The following is a 19,961-nucleotide window of genomic DNA, read 5'->3' on the forward strand; positions in this document are numbered from 1 at the left end:
AGGGCAGACTGCAGGTAGGACCCTCAGCTCAGACACACAGGGCAGACTGCGGGTAAGACCCTCAGACACACAGGGCAGACTGCAGGTAAGATCCTCAGCTCAGACACACACAGGGCAGACTGCGGGTAAGACCCTCAGCTCAGACACACACAGGGCAGACTGCAGGTAAGAAACTCAGCTCAGACACACACAGGGCAGACTGCAGGTAGGACCCTCAGCTCAGACACACAGGGCAGACTGCAGGTAAGACCCTCAGCTCAGACACACAGGGCAGACTGCAGGTAAGACCCTCACACACAGGGCAGACTGCAGGTAAGACCCTCAGCTCAGACACACAGGGCAGACTGCAGGTAAGACCCACAGGGCAGACTGCAGGTAAGACCCTCAGCTCAGACACACAGGGCAGACTGCAGGTAAGATCCTCAGCTCAGACACACAGGGCAGACTGCAGGTAAGACCCTCAGCTCAGACACACAGGGCAGACTGCAGGTAAGACCCTCAGCTCAGACACACAGGGCAGACTGCAGGTAAGACCCTCAGCTCAGACACACAGGGCAGACTGCAGGTAAGACCCTCAGCTCAGACACACAGGGCAGACTGCAGGTAAGACCCTCAGCTCAGACACACAGGGCAGACTGCAGGTAAGACCCTCAGCTCAGACACACAGGGCAGACTGCAGGTAAGACCCTCAGCTCAGACACACAGGGCAGACTGCAGGTAAGACCCTCAGACACACAGGGCAGACTGCAGGTAAGACCCTCAGCTCAGACACACAGGGCAGACTGCAGGTAAGATCCTCAGCTCAGACACACACAGGGCAGACTGCAGGTAAGAAACTCAGGATTTTTTACCAGCCAAAATATTTGTTCGCCCATAATTACATCAAAAAAAAAAATGTGTTAGTAAGAAGTAATGTGGTATATTACTCAATTTAATTACTTTTTTTTGTCTTTTAATAAAAATATCAGAGACAATGTTTAGCTGCCCAGATGTAACGGGATCGCTCGAGGTCGAGGCCTGTCACGTGTGTGTGTGTGTGTGTGTCTGTGTGTGGTGTGTGTGTGTGTGGTGTGTGTGAGAGATTAGGGAACTGACTGAGGCGTTGCGTTCACAATCAGTTGAAGCAGCAGACTCAAACTAACGTGGAAAAACAACCGAGCTTGTGATCAAAACAATGTAAATAGCCAAGAAATACCAGGACAAAGTCTCCCTTTGTAGACTTTCCAGTAAATTAGACCAACTTCAAGGCCTGTGTGTGCGTAGCGCCTCCAAAAAGGAATCTATCATTGCACACAGCTCCCCCTGTCAGGCAGTGTTGCTGTGTGAGGTGAGGATCTAGGATCTGTATTTCTATGTGCATTTAGCATCTATGAAACAAAATGGCAGAAAACACTTTGAAAACCAAAAAACTGCAGCATTCTAACCTGACATACTGTTTTTATTCATAGTGCCTTGCAAATTGACCACCTGCCAACGCGGCTGGTGAAATAGACATTCTTAACTGCCAATAGCTAAACTGACCTGTATTTGACGGGTGTTTAATGTTATGCCCTGCCTCTTATCCAGCCTGGAGCACTTCCTGACAGGCTGTTGTCTTCTGGCCAGGTGAGAACGACTGACCCGTTCTCATTGAAGCCACACAGTTCAAGGCCGAACGTGGTACTGCAGGCTAGCTCAGTGCTGCCCCCCCCCTCTCATTGAAGCCACACAGTTCAAGGCCGAACGTGGTACTGCAGGCTAGCTCAGTGCTGCCCCCCCCCTCTCATTGAAGCCACACAGTTCAAGGCCGAACGTGGTACTGCAGGCTAGCTCAGTGCTGCCCCCCCCCTCTCATTGAAGCCACACAGTTCAAGGCCGAACGTGGTACTGCAGGTTAGCTCAGTGCTGCCCCCCCCTCTCATTGAAGCCACACAGTTCAAGGCCGAACGTGGTACTGCAGGTTAGCTCAGTGCTGCCCCCCCCTTCTCATTGAAGCCACACAGTTCAAGGCCGAACGTGGTACTGCAGGCTAGCTCAGTGCTGCCCCCCTTCTCATTGAAGCCACACAGTTCAAGGCCGAACGTGGTACTGCAGGCTAGCTCAGTGCTGCCCCCCTTCTCATTGAAGCCACACAGTTCAAGGCCGAACGTGGTACTGCAGGCTAGCTCAGTGCTGCCCCCCTCTCATTGAAGCCACACAGTTCAAGGCCGAACGTGGTACTGCAGGTTAGCTCAGTGCTGCCCCCCTTCTCATTGAAGCCACACAGTTCAAGGCCGAACGTGGTACTGCAGGCTAGCTCAGTGCTGCCCCCCCCCCTCTCATTGAAGCCACACAGTTCAAGGCCGAACGTGGTACTGCAGGTTAGCTCAGTGCTGCCCCCCCCTCTCATTGAAGCCACACAGTTCAAGGCCGAACGTGGTACTGCAGGCATCGTTAGCAGAAAACAGGACCCCCCCCATTATAGTGAAGAAGAAAATGGCCATCTTCGTGGTCAATCTTTTGTGTGAATAAATACACATTTCAAAGACAATCATGGTGCCAATAACTGCTTCTAATCCACCAGATGTATGTCCTTGCATTGATTGTTTTATAATTACACACAAGTTCTTAAGGATAATTTAGTAGCTAGTGGCAGCCTGCAGTACCCTGGTCGGCCTTCAACTGGAGTTATTCAATGAGAGGGGGGGGCAGCACTGAGCTAGCCTGCAGTACCCTGGTCGGCCTTCATCTGGAGTTATTCAATGAGAGGGGGGGCAGCACTGAGCTAGCCTGCAGTACCCTGTTCGGCCTTCATCTGGAGTTATTCAATGAGAGGGGGGGCAGCACTGAGCTAGCCTGCAGTACCCTGGTCGGTCTTCATCTGGAGTTATTCAATGAGAGGGGGGGGCAGCACTGAGCTAGCCTGCAGTACCCTGGTCGGCCTTCATCTGGAGTTATTCAATGAGAGGGGGGGGCAGCACTGAGCTAGCCTGCAGTACCCTGGTCGGCCTTCATCTGGAGTTATTCAATGAGAGGGGGGCAGCACTGAGCTAGCCTGCAGTACCCTGGTCGGCCTTCATCTGGAGTTATTCAATGAGAGGGGGGGCAGCACTGAGCTAGCCTGCAGTACCCTGGTCGGCCTTCATCTGGAGTTATTCAATGAGAGGGGGGGCAGCACTGAGCTAGCCTGCAGTACCCTGGTCGGCCTTCATCTGGAGTTATTCAATGAGAGGGGGGGCAGCACTGAGCTAGCCTGCAGTACCCTGTTCGGCCTTCATCTGGAGTTATTCAATGAGGGGGGGGCAGCACTGAGCTAGCCTGCAGTACCCTGGTCGGCCTTCATCTGGAGTTATTCAATGAGAGGGGGGCAGCACTGAGCTAGCCTGCAGTACCCTGGTCGGCCTTCATCTGGAGTTATTCAATGAGAGGGGGGGGCAGCACTGAGCTAGCCTGCAGTACCCTGGTCGGCCTTCATCTGGAGTTATTCAATGAGAGGGGGGCAGCACTGAGCTAGCCTGCAGTACCCTGGTCGGCCTTCATCTGGAGTTATTCAATGAAAGGGGGGGCAGCACTGAGCTAGCCTGCAGTACCCTGGTCGGCCTTCAACTGGTGTTATTCAATGAGAGGGGGGCAGCACTGAGCTAGCCTGCAGTACCCTGTTCGGTCTTCATCTGGAGTTATTCAATGAGAGGGGTGGCAGCACTGAGCTAGCCTGCAGTACCCTGGTCGGCCTTCATCTGGAGTTATTCAATGAGAGGGGGGCAGCACTGAGCTAGCCAAGCAATATCACTTCCTTGACTTTAAATGCATGCAATTCAATGCTAACGGGAATTACACTGTGTCTCAGATTTTGCACTTTGCACTTTAAAGGTGAAAAATCTTGACTCAGCATAATTCCCGTTATTGGTCTTCACATAGGAATGAATGATCAAATCAAAGTTTATTTGTCACGTGCGCCGAATACAACAGGTGTAGATGATGTCACGTGATCGATGACTTTGTCCATTTAGTAGACGTATAGAGACATTGGGTTCTGTCTGAGGGTTCTCCGGGAAAGAGAGAGAGAGAGAGGCAGACAGGGGACAACTGTCTGGGCTGAATTAGTGCAAGCTAGATTTGTAGGAAGCTGAATGAATGAGCATCGCTAGAAACAGGAAGTGTTCAGAGGACTCCGCCTCCTGCACATTGAGCACAGAGAGCGTTGTCTCCCTTCCTGTCCTGTAGTCAAGGTGGAACCCTGACTTGTTTCTCCCTCTGGTTCCCCCCCCTCCTGTAGGTATGCAGTCATTGCCTTTGGCTGTGCCAGCTGTCCTAAGATCACGTGTGGACGTGAGGGGTGTGGCATGGAGTTCTGCTACCACTGTAAGCAGCTGTGGCACCCCAACCAGACGTGCGATGCCGCTCGGCAGCAGAGAGCCCAGAGCCTGAGGCTACGCACCTTCAGCTCCTCGTCTCTTAGCTACAGCCAGGAGAGTGGTGCTGCAGGTAACACACACACACACAAGATAAACACACACTCTAGTTGATGTTTAGGTCTAAGAGAATGCTTTGAACCAAATATAACACTTTGAAAACGAGATGTAAATCTGTTGTTTTAAACTTCCTAAAGTTACTTGAATGACTTTAAAACCAGTAGGTTGTGTTAACCGTACGTGAGCAGTCTGCTGCTAAAGACATTAAAACCAGTAGGCTATGTTAACCATACGTGAGCAGCCTGCTGCTAAAGACATTAAAACCAGTAGGCTATGCTAACCGTACGTGAGCAGTCTGCTGCTAAAGGCATTAAAACCAGTAGGCTATGCTAACCGTACGTGAGCAGCCTGCTGCTAAAGGCATTAAAACCAGTAGGCTATGCTAACCGTACGTGAGCAGCCTGCTGCTAAAGGCATTAAAACCAGTAGGCTATGCTAACCGTACGTGAGCAGTCTGCTGCTAAAGGCATTAAAACCAGTAGGCTATGTTAACCGTACGTGAGCAGCCTGCTGCTAAAGACATTAAAACCAGTAGGCTATGCTAACCGTACGTGAGCAGCCTGCTGCTAAAGGCATTAAAACCAGTAGGCTATGCTAACCGTACGTGAGCAGCCTGCTGCTAAAGGCATTAAAACCAGTAGGCTATGCTAACCGTACGTGAGCAGTCTGCTGCTAAAGGCATTAAAACCAGTAGGCTATGCTAACCGTACGTGAGCAGTCTGCTGCTAAAGGCATTAAAACCAGTAGGCTATGTTAACCGTACGTGAGCAGTCTGCTGCTAAAGGCATTAAAACCAGTAGGTTATGTTAACCGTACGTGAGCAGCCTGCTGCTAAAGGTCTGGAGGAAAATAACCCGATGGAGACTGGTTTCATAAACAGTCTCCATGACAACCTGGAGAAGCTGCTCATAGAACATCTAAATCAAATAAACAGGAAGATGAACAGTCTCCGTGACAACCTGGAGAAGCTGCTCATAGAACATCTAAATCAAATAAACAGGAAGGTGAACAGTCTCCGTGACAACCTGGAGAAGCTGCTCATAGAACATCTAAATCAAATAAACAGGAAGGTGAACAGTCTCCATGACAACCTGGAGAAGCTGCTCATAGAACATCTAAATCAAATAAAGAGGAAGGTGAACAGTCTCCGTGACAACCTGGAGAAGCTGCTCATAGAACATCTAAATCAAATAAAGAGGAAGGTGAACAGTCTCCGTGACAACCTGGAGAAGCTGCTCATAGAACATCTAAATCAAATAAACATCAAGGTCAACAGTCTCCATGACAACCTGGAGAAGCTGCTCATAGAACATCTAAATCAAATAAACAGGAAGGTGAACAGTCTCCATGACAACCTGGAGAAGCTGCTCATAGAACATCTAAATCAAATAAAGAGGAAGGTGAACAGTCTCCGTGACAACCTGGAGAAGCTGCTCATAGAACATCTAAATCAAATAAACAGGAAGGTGAACAGTCTCCATGACAACCTGGAGAAGCCGCTCATAGAACATCTAAATCAAATAAACAGGAAGGTGAACAGTCTCCGTGACAACCTGGAGAAGTCGCTCATAGAACATCTAAATCAAATAAACAGGAAGGTGAACAGTCTCCATGACAACCTGGAGAAGCTGCTCATAGAACATCTAAATCAAATAAACAGGAAGGTGAACAGTCTCCATGACAACCTGGAGAAGCTGCTCATAGAACATCTAAATCAAATAAACAGGAAGGTGAACAGTCTCCATGACAACCTGGAGAAGCTGCTCATAGAACGTCTAAATCAAATAAACAGGAAGGTGAACAGTCTCCATGACAACCTGGAGAAGCTGCTCATAGAACATCTAAATCAAATAAACAGGAAGGTGAACAGTCTCCGTGACAACCTGGAGAAGCCGCTCATAGAACATCTAAATCAAATAAACAGTAAGGTGAACAGTCTCCATGACAACCTGGAGAAGCTGCTCATAGAACATCTAAATCACATAAACAGGAAGGTGAACAGTCTCCGTGACAACCTGGAGAAGCCGCTCATAGAACATCTAAATCAAATAAACAGGAAGGTGAACAGTCTCCGTGACAACCTGGAGAAGCTGCTCATAGAACATCTAAATCAAATAAACAGGAAGATGAACAGTCTCCATGACAACCTGGAGAAGCTGCTCATAGAACATCTAAATCAAATAAACAGGAAGGTGAACAGTCTCCATGACAACCTGGAGAAGCTGCTCATAGAACATCTAAATCAAATAAAGAAGAAGTGTCAACATGATGAAACACAAGTTTAACCCTAAACTACCGAGAAACACGGTCAACTGACACACATGGCTAAAACCAGAACTCACATCTTCCAAACCAGATCAAAACCCGCTACGATCCAGAACCTTATAGAACCTCTCACCGAACCGGAAACCACGAAGGTCCTTGTGTGGCCAGTAGAGAACCGGGGATACTGCCTCTGGCTATAGAAGTAGGCAGGTCGGAATGTTCTAGATGAAGCCGAGGGTGTGTGTGGTACTGTCTGGGATTTAAGGGGAGGTGGTCCCCTGTATCTGTTTAAAAACCAAACGGTACGTTTCTCTTCCTGCATCTCCAGCCGACGACATCAAGCCGTGTCCTCGCTGCGCCGCTTACATCATCAAGATGAACGACGGCAGCTGTAACCACATGACGTGCGCCGTGTGCGGCTGTGAGTTCTGCTGGCTCTGCATGAAGGAGATCTCTGACCTGCACTACCTGAGGTGAGGGGTTAGGGGTCACCACTCAGGGACTAGTACATCACTATCTATACAGTAACCACAGTGTTCTGGGGTAGAGGGGTTAGGAGTCACCACTCAGGGACTAGTACATCACTATCTATACAGTAACCACAGTGTTCTGGGGTAGAGGGGTTAGGGGTCACCACTCAGGGACTAGTACATCACTATCTATACAGTAACCACAGTGTTCTGGGGTAGAGGGGTTAGGGGTCACCACTCAGGGACTAGTACATCACTATCTATACAGTAACCACAGTGTTCTGGGGTAGAGGGGTTAGGAGTCACCACTCAGGGACTAGTACATCACTATCTATACAGTAACCACAGTGTTCTGGGGCAGAGGGGTTAGGAGTCACCACTCAGGGACTAGTACCTCACTATCTATACAGTAACCACAGTGTTCTGGGGCAGAGGGGTTAGGAGTCACCACTCAGGGACTAGTACCTCACTATCTATACAGTAACCACAGTGTTCTGGGGTAGAGGGGTTAGGAGTCACCACTCAGGGACTAGTACATCACTATCTATACAGTAACCACAGTGTTCTGGGGTAGAGGGGTTAGGAGTCACCACTCAGTGACTAGTACATCACTATCTATACAGTAACCACAGTGTTCTGGGGTAGAGGGGTTAGGAGTCACCACTCAGGGACTAGTACATCACTATCTATACAGTAACCACAGTGTTCTGGGGTAGAGGGGTTAGGAGTCACCACTCAGGGACTAGGTTAGGTTACTGCTAGACTGGTCAGGATTGGGTTGTAATCATCTCTGTCCTCTGGTCAGGATTGGGTTGTAATCATCTCTGTCCTCTGGTCAGCCTGTCAGGATTGGGTTGTAATCATCTCTGTCCCCTGGTCAGCCTGTCAGGATTGGGTTGTAATCATCTCTGTCCTCTGGTCAGCCTGTCAGGATTGGGTTGTAATCATCTCTGTCCCCTGGTCAGCCTGTCAGGATTGGGTTGTAATCATCTCTGTCCCCTGGTCAGCCTGTCAGGATTGGGTTGTAATCATCTCTGTCCTCTGGTCAGCCTGTCAGGATTGGGTTGTAATCATCTCTGTCCTCTGGTCAGCCTGTCAGGATTGGGTTGTAATCATCTCTGTCCCCTGGTCAGCCTGTCAGGATTGGGTTGTAATCATCTCTGTCCCCTGGTCAGCCTGTCAGGATTGGGTTGTAATCATCTCTGTCCCCTGGTCAGCCTGTCAGGATTGGGTTGTAATCATCTCTGTCCCCTGGTCAGCCTGTCAGGATTGGGTTGTAATCATCTCTGTCCCCTGGTCAGCCTGTCAGGATTGGGTTGTAATCATCTCTGTCCCCTGGTCAGCCTGTCAGGATTGGGTTGTAATCATCTCTGTCCTCTGGTCAGGATTGGGTTGTAATCATCTCTGCCTTCCCCCCCCCAGCCCGTCAGGATGTACCTTCTGGGGCAGGAAACCGTGGAGCAGGAAGAAGAAGATCCTGTGGCAGCTGGGCACGCTGGTGGGCGCTCCGGTGGGCATCGCTCTGATCGCTGGCATCGCCGTCCCCGCCATGATCATAGGCATCCCTGTGTACGTGGGGAGGAAGGTGAGGTTGCCCGTAACACACGGCAGACGGAGGGCATCAGATTAGCGGTTTGTGTTGACGACTAGATGACCAGACTACAGAGAAGCCGTTCATCAGTAACGGGGGTCTGTGTTGTGACGTGATTATCAGGTGAAAGTCGTCTGTACAACCAGAACGATAATAATAAGCTAGTGGACTAAAGATGGAGGAATGTACCGGAACACTTAACCTGCAGCGTAGTTTCCAACAACTACTGTGTACAAGTCAACGGTTACCCAGGTGTGTTTTATATGAACACAGACAGCACTATATTACCCAGGTGTGTTTTATATGAACACAGACAGCACTATATTACCCAGGTGTGTTTTATATGAACACAGACAGCACTATATTACCCAGGTGTGTTTTATATGAACACAGACAGCACTATATTACCCAGGTGTGTTTTATATGAACACAGACAACACTATATTACCCAGGTGTGTTTTATATGAACACAGACAACACTATATTACCCAGGTGTGTTTTATATGAACACAGACAACACTATATTACCCAGGTGTGTTTTATATGAACACAGACAACACTATATTACCCAGGTGTGTTTTATATGAACACAGACAGCACTATATTACCCAGGTGTGTTTTATATGAACACAGACAGCACTATATTACCCAGGTGTGTTTTATATGAACACAGACAACACTATATTACCCAGGTGTGTTTTATATGAACACAGACAACACTATATTACCCAGGTGTGTTTTATATGAACACAGACAGCACTATATTACCCAGGTGTGTTTTATATGAACACAGACAGCACTATATTACCCAGGTGTGTTTTATATGAACACAGACAGCACTATATTACCCAGGTGTGTTTTATATGAACACAGACAACACTATATTACCCAGGTGTGTTTTATATGAACACAGACAGCACTATATTACCCAGGTGTGTTTTATATGAACACAGACAGCACTATATTACCCAGGTGTGTTTTATATGAACACAGACAGCACTATATTACCCAGGTGTGTTTTATATGAACACAGACAGCACTATATTACCCAGGCGTGTTTTATATGAACACAGACAACACTATATTACCCAGGTGTGTTTTATATGAACACAGACAACACTATATTACCCAGGCGTGCTTTATATGAACACAGACAGCACTATAACACAGCTAGCCAATAGATGGGACCAATGCATCACTCATGTAATGTGTTTTCAGTACGTCTAGAATCACAGTACGGTGACCCCTGACCTAACCCTGTCTGTCAGATCCATAACCCCTGACCTGTAACCCCCATCTGTCTGTCAGATCCATTAATCCTGACCTGTAACCCAGTCTGTCTGATCTATAACCTCTGACCTCCAACCCAGTCTCTGATCTATAATCTCTGACCTCTAACCCGTCTGTCTGTCTGTCTGATCTATAACCTCTGACCTCTGACCCGTCTGTCTGTCTGTCTGATCTATAACCTCTGACCTCTAACCCAGTCTGTCTGATCTATAACCTCTGACCTCTAACCTGTCTGTCTGATCTATAACCTCTGACCTCTAACCCGTCTGTCTGATCTATAACCTCTGACCTCTAACCCAGTCTCTGATCTATAACCTCTGACCTCTAACCTGTCTGTCTGATCTATAACCTCTGACCCGTCTGTCTGATCTATAACCTCTGACCTCTAACCCAGTCTGTCTGATCTATAACCTCTGACCTCTAACCCGTCTGTCTGTTTGTCTGATCTATAACCTCTGACCTCTAACCCGTCTGTCTGATCTATAACCTCTGACCTCTAACCCGTCTGTCTGATCTATAAACTCTGACCTCTAACCCGTCTGTCTGATCTATAACCTCTGACCCGTCTGTCTGTCCGTCAGATCTATAACCGCTATGAAGGGAAGGACATCTCTCCTCACAGGAGGAACCTGGTGATAGCAGGAGGAGTCACTCTGTCTGTCATCATGTCCCCCGTGGTGGCAGCCGTCTCTGTGGGTCAGTATACTTTACTCTGTCTGTCATCATGTCCCCTGTTGGTCAGTATACTTTACTCTGTCTGTCATCATGTCCCCTGTTGGTCAGTATACTTTACTCTGTCTGTCATCATGTCCCCTGTGGTGGCAGCCGTCTCTGTTGGTCAGTATACTTTACTCTGTCTGTCATCATGTCCCCTGTGGGTCAGTATACTTTACTCTGTCTGTCATCATGTCCCCTGTGGGTCAGTATACTTTACTCTGTCTGTCATCATGTCCCCTGTTGGTCAGTATACTTTACTCTGTCTGTCATCATGTCCCCCGTGGTGGCAGCCGTCTCTGTGGGTCAGTATACTTTACTCTGTCTGTCATCATGTCCCCTGTGGTGGCAGCCGTCTCTGTGGGTCAGTATACTTTACTCTGTCTGTCATCATGTCCCCCCGTGGTGGCAGCCGTCTCTGTGGGTCAGTATACTTTACTCTGTCTGTCATCATGTCCCCTGTGGGTCAGTATACTTTACTCTGTCTGTCATCATGTCCCCCCGTGGTGGCAGCCGTCTCTGTGGGTCAGTATACTTTACTCTGTCTGTCATCATGTCCCCCCGTGGTGGCAGCCGTCTCTGTGGGTCAGTATACTTTACTCTGTCTGTCATCATGTCCCCCCGTGGTGGCAGCCGTCTCCGTGGGTCAGTATACTTTACTCTGTCTGTCATCATGTCCCCCGTGGTGGCAGCCGTCTCTGTGGGTCAGTATACTTTACTCTGTCTGTCATCATGTCCCCTGTTGGTCAGTATACTTTACTCTGTCTGTCATCATGTCCCCCCGTGGTGGCAGCCGTCTCTGTGGGTCAGTATACTTTACTCTGTCTGTCATCATGTCCCCCGTGGGTCAGTATACTTTACTCTGTCTGTCATCATGTCCCCTGTGGTGGCAGCCGTCTCTGTGGGTCAGTATACTTTACTCTGTCTGTCATCATGTCCCCCCGTGGTGGCAGCCGTCTCCGTGGGTCAGTATACTTTACTCTGTCTGTCATCATGTCCCCCCGTGGTGGCAGCCGTCTCCGTGGGTCAGTATACTTTACTCTGTCTGTCATCATGTCCCCCGTGGTGGCAGCCGTCTCTGTGGGTCAGTATACTTTACTCTGTCTGTCATCATGTCCCCTGTGGTGGCAGCCGTCTCTGTGGGTCAGTATACTTTACTCTGTCTGTCATCATGTCCCCCGTGGTGGCAGCCGTCTCTGTGGGTCAGTATACTTTACTCTGTCTGTCATCATGTCCCCTGTGGGTCAGTATACTTTACTCTGTCTGTCATCATGTCCCCTGTGGGTCAGTATACTTTACTCTGTCTGTCATCATGTCCTCTGTGGGTCAGTATACTTTACTCTGTCTGTCATCATGTCCCCTGTGGGTCAGTATACTTTACTCTGTCTGTCATCATGTCCCCTGTGGGTCAGTATACTTTACTCTGTCTGTCATCATGTCCCCTGTGGGTCAGTATACTTTACTCTGTCTGTCATCATGTCCCCTGTTGGTCAGTATACTTTACTCTGTCTGTCATCATGTCCCCCGTGGTGGCAGCCGTCTCTGTGGGTCAGTATACTTTACTCTGTCTGTCATCATGTCCCCTGTGGTGGCAGCCGTCTCTGTGGGTCAGTATACTTTACTCTGTCTTTCATCATGTCCCCCCGTGGTGGCAGCCGTCTCTGTGGGTCAGTATACTTTACTCTGTCTGTCATCATGTCCCCTGTGGGTCAGTATACTTTACTCTGTCTGTCATCATGTCCCCTGTGGGTCAGTATACTTTACTCTGTCTGTCATCATGTCCCCCCGTGGTGGCAGCCGTCTCTGTGGGTCAGTATACTTTACTCTGTCTGTCATCATGTCCCCCCGTGGTGGCAGCCGTCTCCGTGGGTCAGTATACTTTACTCTGTCTGTCATCATGTCCCCCGTGGTGGCAGCCGTCTCTGTGGGTCAGTATACTTTACTCTGTCTGTCATCATGTCCCCTGTTGGTCAGTATACTTTACTCTGTCTGTCATCATGTCCCCCCGTGGTGGCAGCCGTCTCCGTGGGTCAGTATACTTTACTCTGTCTGTCATCATGTCCCCCCGTGGTGGCAGCCGTCTCCGTGGGTCAGTATACTTTACTCTGTCTGTCATCATGTCCCCCGTGGTGGCAGCCGTCTCTGTGGGTCAGTATACTTTACTCTGTCTGTCATCATGTCCCCTGTGGTGGCAGCCGTCTCTGTGGGTCAGTATACTTTACTCTGTCTGTCATCATGTCCCCCGTGGTGGCAGCCGTCTCTGTGGGTCAGTATACTTTACTCTGTCTGTCATCATGTCCCCTGTGGGTCAGTATACTTTACTCTGTCTGTCATCATGTCCCCTGTGGGTCAGTATACTTTACTCTGTCTGTCATCATGTCCTCTGTGGGTCAGTATACTTTACTCTGTCTGTCATCATGTCCCCTGTGGGTCAGTATACTTTACTCTGTCTGTCATCATGTCCCCTGTGGGTCAGTATACTTTACTCTGTCTGTCATCATGTCCCCTGTGGGTCAGTATACTTTACTCTGTCTGTCATCATGTCCCCTGTTGGTCAGTATACTTTACTCTGTCTGTCATCATGTCCCCTGTGGGTCAGTATACTTTACTCTGTCTGTCATCATGTCCCCTGTGGGTCAGTATACTTTACTCTGTCTGTCATCATGTCCCCTGTGGGTCAGTATACTTTACTCTGTCTGTCATCATGTCCTCTGTGGGTCAGTATACTTTACTCTGTCTGTCATCATGTCCCCTGTGGGTCAGTATACTTTACTCTGTCTGTCATCATGTCCCCTGTGGGTCAGTATACTTTACTCTGTCTGTCATCATGTCCCCTGTGGGTCAGTATACTTTACTCTGTCTGTCATCATGTCCCCTGTTGGTCAGTATACTTTACTCTGTCTGTCATCATGTCCCCTGTGGGTCAGTATACTTTACTCTGTCTGTCATCATGTCCCCTGTGGGTCAGTATACTTTACTCTGTCTGTCATCATGTCCCCTGTTGGTCAGTATACTTTACTCTGTCTGTCATCATGTCCCCCGTGGTGGCAGCCGTCTCTGTGGGTCAGTATACTTTACTCTGTCTGTCATCATGTCCCCCGTGGTGGCAGCCGTCTCTGTTGGTCAGTATACTTTACTCTGTCTGTCATCATGTCCCCCGTGGTGGCAGCCGTCTCTGTGGGTCAGTATACTTTACTCTGTCTGTCATCATGTCCCCTGTGGGTCAGTATACTTTACTCTGTCTGTCATCATGTCCCCCGTGGTGGCAGCCGTCTCTGTTGGTCAGTATACTTTACTCTGTCTGTCATCATGTCCCCTGTGGGTCAGTATACTTTACTCTGTCTGTCATCATGTCCCCTGTGGGTCAGTGTACTTTACTCTGTCTGTCATCATGTCCCCTGTGGGTCAGTATACTTTACTCTGTCTGTCATCATGTCCCCTGTGGTGGCAGCCGTCTCTGTTGGTCAGTATACTTTACTCTGTCTGTCATCATGTCCCCTGTGGGTCAGTATACTTTACTCTGTCTGTCATCATGTCCCCTGTGGTGGCAGCCGTCTCTGTTGGTCAGTATACTTTACTCTGTCTGTCATCATGTCCCCTGTGGGTCAGTATACTTTACTCTGTCTGTCATCATGTCCCCTGTGGGTCAGTATACTTTACTCTGTCTGTCATCATGTCCCCTGTGGGTCAGTATACTTTACTCTGTCTGTCATCATGTCCCCTGTGGGTCAGTATACTTTACTCTGTCTGTCATCATGTCCCCTGTGGGTCAGTATACTTTACTCTGTCTGTCATCATGTCCCCTGTGGGTCAGTATACTTTACTCTGTCTGTCATCATGTCCCCTGTGGGTCAGTATACTTTACTCTGTCTGTCATCATGTCCCCTGTTGGTCAGTATACTTTACTCTGTCTGTCATCATGTCCCCTGTGGGTCAGTATACTTTACTCTGTCTGCAGGGGAGGTAATTAACGTTAACGCGGCCAGGTGGATGGCCACATTTTTAACAGCCACGTTTTCTAAGGGAAAATAATGAAGATAAATGTCATGTTAAAACAACACACCATTTTTTAAATTGTTTTTATTGCATGTGGGCTTTGGATTTTATAAAAGATCCCAAATGCTCTGTGTGACCACCTGCTAATGTGTCTGGGAAGAATAGACATTATATCAGACAAAATCTACCAGCATGTGGCTGGAGGTAATCCTGGGTCTGTCAACCCTGGTTGACAGTCAGTCACTACTGACTGCTGTTAGGAGACACAGTGGTCTCTGGTAGTGACTGACTGCTCTTAGGAGACACAGTGGTCTCTGGTAGTGACTGACTGACTGCTCTTAGGAGACACAGTGGTCTCTGGTAGTGACTGACTGACTGCTGTTAGGAGACACAGTGGTCTCTGGTAGTGACTGACTGACTGCTCTTAGGAGACACAGTGGTCTCTGGTAGTGACTGACTGCTCTTAGGAGACACAGTGGTCTCTGGTAGTGACTGACTGACTGCTCTTAGGAGACACAGTGGTCTCTGGTAGTGACTGACTGACTGCTCTTAGGAGACACAGTGGTCTCTGGTAGTGACTGACTGACTGCTGTTAGGAGACACAGTGGTCTCTGGTAGTGACTGACTGACTGCTCTTAGGAGACACAGTGGTCTCTGGTAGTGACTGACTGCTCTTAGGAGACACAGTGGTCTCTGGTAGTGACTGACTGACTGCTGTTAGGAGACACAGTGGTCTCTGGTAGTGACTGACTGACTGCTGTTAGGAGACACAGTGGTCTCTGGTAGTGACTGACTGACTGCTGTTAGGAGACACAGTGGTGTCTGGTAGTGACTGACTGACTGCTGTTAGGAGACACAGTGGTCTCTGGTAGTGACTGACTGACTGCTGTTAGGAGACACAGTGGTCTCTGGTAGTGACTGACTGACTGCTCTTAGGAGACACAGTGGTCTCTGGTAGTGACTGACTGCTCTTAGGAGACACAGTGGTCTCTGGTAGTGACTGACTGACTGCTCTTAGGAGACACAGTGGTCTCTGGTAGTGACTGACTGACTGCTCTTAGGAGACACAGTGGTCTCTGGTAGTGACTGACTGACTGCTCTTAGGAGACACAGTGGTCTCTGGTAGTGACTGACTGACTGCTCTTAGGAGACACAGTGGTCTCTGGTAGTGACTGACTGACTGCTCTTAGGAGACACAGTGGTCTCTGGTAGTGACTGACTGACTGCTGTTAGGAGACACAGTGGTCTCTGGTAGTGACTGACTGACTGCTGTTAGGAGACACAGTGGTCTCTGGTAGTGACTGACTGACTGCTGTTAGGAGACACAGTGGTGTCTGGTAGTGACTGACTGACTGCTGTTAGGAGACACAGTGGTCTCTGGTAGTGACTGACTGACTGCTGTTAGGAGACACAGTGGTCTCTGGTAGTGACTGACTGCTCTTAGGAGACACAGTGGTCTCTGGTAGTGACTGACTGCTCTTAGGAGACACAGTGGTCTCTGGTAGTGACTGACTGCTCTTAGGAGACACAGTGGTCTCGGGTAGTGACTGACTGACTGCTCTTAGGAGACACAGTGGTCTCTGGTAGTGACTGACTGACTGCTCTTAGGAGACACAGTGGTCTCTGGTAGTGACTGACTGACTGCTCTTAGGAGACACAGTGGTCTCTGGTAGTGACTGACTGACTGCTCTTAGGAGACACAGTGGTCTCTGGTAGTGACTGACTGCTCTTAGGAGACACAGTGGTCTCTGGTAGTGACTGACTGCTGTTTGGAGACACAGTGGTCTCTGGTAGTGACTGACTGACTGCTCTTAGGAGACACAGTGGTCTCTGGTAGTGACTGACTGACTGCTCTTAGGAGACACAGTGGTCTCTGGTAGTGACTGACTGACTGCTCTTAGGAGACACAGTGGTCTCTGGTAGTGACTGACTGACTGCTCTTAGGAGACACAGTGGTCTCTGGTAGTGACTGACTGCTGTTAGGAGACACAGTGGTCTCTGGTAGTGACTGACTGACTGCTGTTAGGAGACACAGTGGTCTCTGGTAGTGACTGACTGACTGCTGTTAGGAGACACAGTGGTCTCTGGTAGTGACTGACTGACTGCTGTTAGGAGACACAGTGGTGTCTGGTAGTGACTGACTGATTGCTGTTAGGAGACACAGTGGTCTCTGGTAGTGACTGACTGACTGCTCTTAGGAGACACAGTGGTCTCTGGTAGTGACTGACTGACTGCTCTTAGGAGACACAGTGGTCTCTGGTAGTGACTGACTGACTGCTGTTAGGAGACACAGTGGTCTCTGGTAGTGACTGACTGCTGTTAGGAGACAGTGGTCTCTGGTTGTCTAGTGTCCCTCCCAAGGGTGTGAGGTGGTTAACCGTCTCTGTCTGTGTATGCGCGTGTGTGTGTCCAGGCATCGGTGTGCCCATCATGCTGGCGTACGTGTACGGTGTGGTGCCCATCTCTCTGTGTCGCAGCGGGGGCTGTGGGGTCTCCACCGGTAACGGGAAAGGAGTCCGCATCGAGTTTGATGACGAGAACCAGATGACCGCAGGGAGCGGGGCGCAAGCTACTGGTACGTCTCTCACACACACACACACACACCACACACACCACACACACCACACACACCACACACACCACACACACCACACACACACACACACACACACACACACACACACACACACACACACACACCACACACACCACACACACCACACACACCACACACACCACACACACACACACACACACACACTGTGAGTAACCTCATGTTTAGTCTGAATGAGTTGTTAGCTGACCCTCTAGAGGAGGAGAATGTTCTAAAGGTTGAGTACAGACCTTCTAGAAAAGACGAGGCCGTAGAAGGGAGAGAACCAACAAGAGAAAGACCTTGCTTCAGACCTCCTAGAAAAGACGAGGCCGTAGAAGGGAGGGAACCAACAAGAGAAAAACCTTGCTGCAGACCTTCTAGAAAAGACGAGGCCGTAGAAGGGAGGGAACCAACAAGAGAAAAACCTTGCTGCAGACCTCCTAGAAAAGACGAGGCCGTAGAAGGGAGGGAACCAACAAGAGAAAGTCTAGTCTTATTTTTTTTTATATAGAGCAGCTCTGATGAACTGCTCCTCTCTCCCCCGTCTCCTCAGACACGACCTCAGTGGCGGACACCAGGAACAACCCCAGCATCGGAGAGGGCAGCGTGGGGGGCATGACGGGCAGTCTGAGTGCCAGCGGGAGCCACGTGGACCGGATGGGCGCCATGAGGGACAACCTGAGTGAGAACGCCTCCACCATGGCCCTGGCTGGAGCCAGCATCACCGGATCTCTCTCTGGCAGCGCCATGGTCAACTACCTGAACAGGTCAGTACTGGAGCCAGCATCACCGGATCTCTGTCTGGCAGCGCCATGGTCAACTACCTGAACAGGTCAGTACTGGAGCCAGCATCACCGGATCTCTGTCTGGCAGCGCCATGGTCAACTACCAGAACAGGTCAGTACTGGAGCCAGCATCACCGGATCTCTGTCTGGCAGCGCCATGGTCAACTACCTGAACAGGTCAGTACTGGAGCCAGCATCACCGGATCTCTGTCTGGCAGCGCCATGGTCAACTACCTGAACAGGTCAGTACTGGAGCCAGCATCACCGGATCTCTGTCTGGCAGCGCCATGGTCAACTACCAGAACAGGTCAGTACTGGAGCCAGCATCACCGGATCTCTGTCTGGCAGCGCCATGGTCAACTACCTGAACAGGTCAGTACTGGAGCCAGCATCACCGGATCTCTGTCTGGCAGCGCCATGGTCAACTACCTGAACAGGTCAGTACTGGAGCCAGCATCACCGGATCTCTGTCTGGCAGCGGCATGGTCAACTACATGAACAGGTCAGTACTGGAGCCAGCATCACCGGATCTCTGTCTGGCAGCGCCATGGTCAACTACCTGAACAGGTCAGTACTGGAGCCAGCATCACCGGATCTCTGTCTGGCAGCGCCATGGTCAACTACATGAACAGGTCAGTAATGGAGCCAGCATCACCGGAGCTCTGTCTGGCAGCGCCATGGTCAACTACCTGAACAGGTCAGTACTGGAGCCAGCATCACCGGATCTCTGTCTGGCAGCGGCATGGTCAACTACCTGAACAGGTCAGTACTGGAGCCAGCATCCCCGGATCTCTGTCTGGCAGCGCCATGGTCAACTACCTGAACAGGTCAGTACTGGAGCCAGCATCCCCGGATCTCTGTCTGGCAGCGCCATGGTCAACTACCTGAACAGGTCAGTACTGGAGCCAGCATCACCGGATCTCTGTCTGGCAGGGCCATGGTCAACTACCAGAACAGGTCAGTACTGGAGCCAGCATCACCGGATCTCTGTCTGGCAGCGCCATGGTCAACTACCTGAACAGGTCAGTACTGGAGCCAGCATCACCGGATCTCTGTCTGGCAGCGCCATGGTCAACTACCAGAACAGGTCAGTACTGGAGCCAGCATCACCGGATCTCTGTCTGGCAGCGCCATGGTCAACTACCAGAACAGGTCAGTACTTCTTATTTGATTGAACCAATATTCAATCATGTTAGTCTCGTCAAGTCAACAGGTCAGTGTTGGGGGTCGTCTACCTCAGCGGGTCAGTGTTGGGGGTCGGCTACCTCAGCGGGTCAGTGTTGGGGGTCGGCTACCTCAGCGGGTCAGTGTTGGGGGTCGGCCAGCTCAGCGGGTCAGTGTTGGGGGTCGGCTACCTCAGCGGGTCAGTGTTGGGGGTCGGCTACCTCAGCGGGTCAGTGTTGGGGGTCGGCTACCTCAGCGGGTCAGTGTTGGGGGTCGGCTACCTCAGCGGGTCAGTGTTGGGGGTCGGCTACCTCAGCGGGTCAGTGTTGGGGGTCGGCTACCTCAGCGGGTCAGTGTTGGGGGTCGGCCAGCTCAGCGGGTCAGTGTTGGGGGTCGGCTACCTCAGCGGGTCAGTGTTGGGGGTCGGCTACCTCAGCGGGTCAGTGTTGGGGGTCGGCTACCTCAGCGGGTCAGTGTTGGGGGTCGGCCAGCTCAGCGGGTCAGTGTTGGGGGTCGGCTACCTCAGCGGGTCAGTGTTGGGGGTCGGCTACCTCAGCGGGTCAGTGTTGGGGGTCGGCTACCTCAGCGGGTCAGTGTTGGGGGTCGGCCACCTCAGCGGGTCAGTGTTGGGGGTCGGCTACCTCAGCGGGTCAGTGTTGG

At 50.2% G+C, this 19,961-nt stretch overlaps 1 protein-coding gene across 6 annotated transcripts in view; it reads left to right on the forward strand.

The window, feature by feature from the left end:
- Positions 1–19,961, forward strand: part of LOC129842355 (E3 ubiquitin-protein ligase RNF19A-like) — a 50,029-nt gene that overhangs the window by 22,328 nt on the left and 7,740 nt on the right. For 2 of the 6 annotated variants that reach the window (XM_055910884.1, XM_055910883.1), the window contains exons 1-3: positions 10,774–13,941; positions 17,170–17,331; positions 17,906–18,119. In XM_055910884.1, coding sequence (XP_055766859.1) covers positions 10,812–13,941; positions 17,170–17,331; positions 17,906–18,119 — 3,506 coding nt within the window. In that variant the 5' untranslated portion in view covers positions 10,774–10,811. The other 4 variants (XM_055910887.1, XM_055910886.1, XM_055910885.1 and 1 more) reach the window with 4 other exon arrangements.

Source organism: Salvelinus fontinalis, unplaced genomic scaffold (genome assembly GCF_029448725.1).
Source record: "Salvelinus fontinalis isolate EN_2023a unplaced genomic scaffold, ASM2944872v1 scaffold_0035, whole genome shotgun sequence".
In the NCBI taxonomy this organism is placed as follows: Eukaryota; Metazoa; Chordata; class Actinopteri; order Salmoniformes; family Salmonidae; genus Salvelinus; species Salvelinus fontinalis.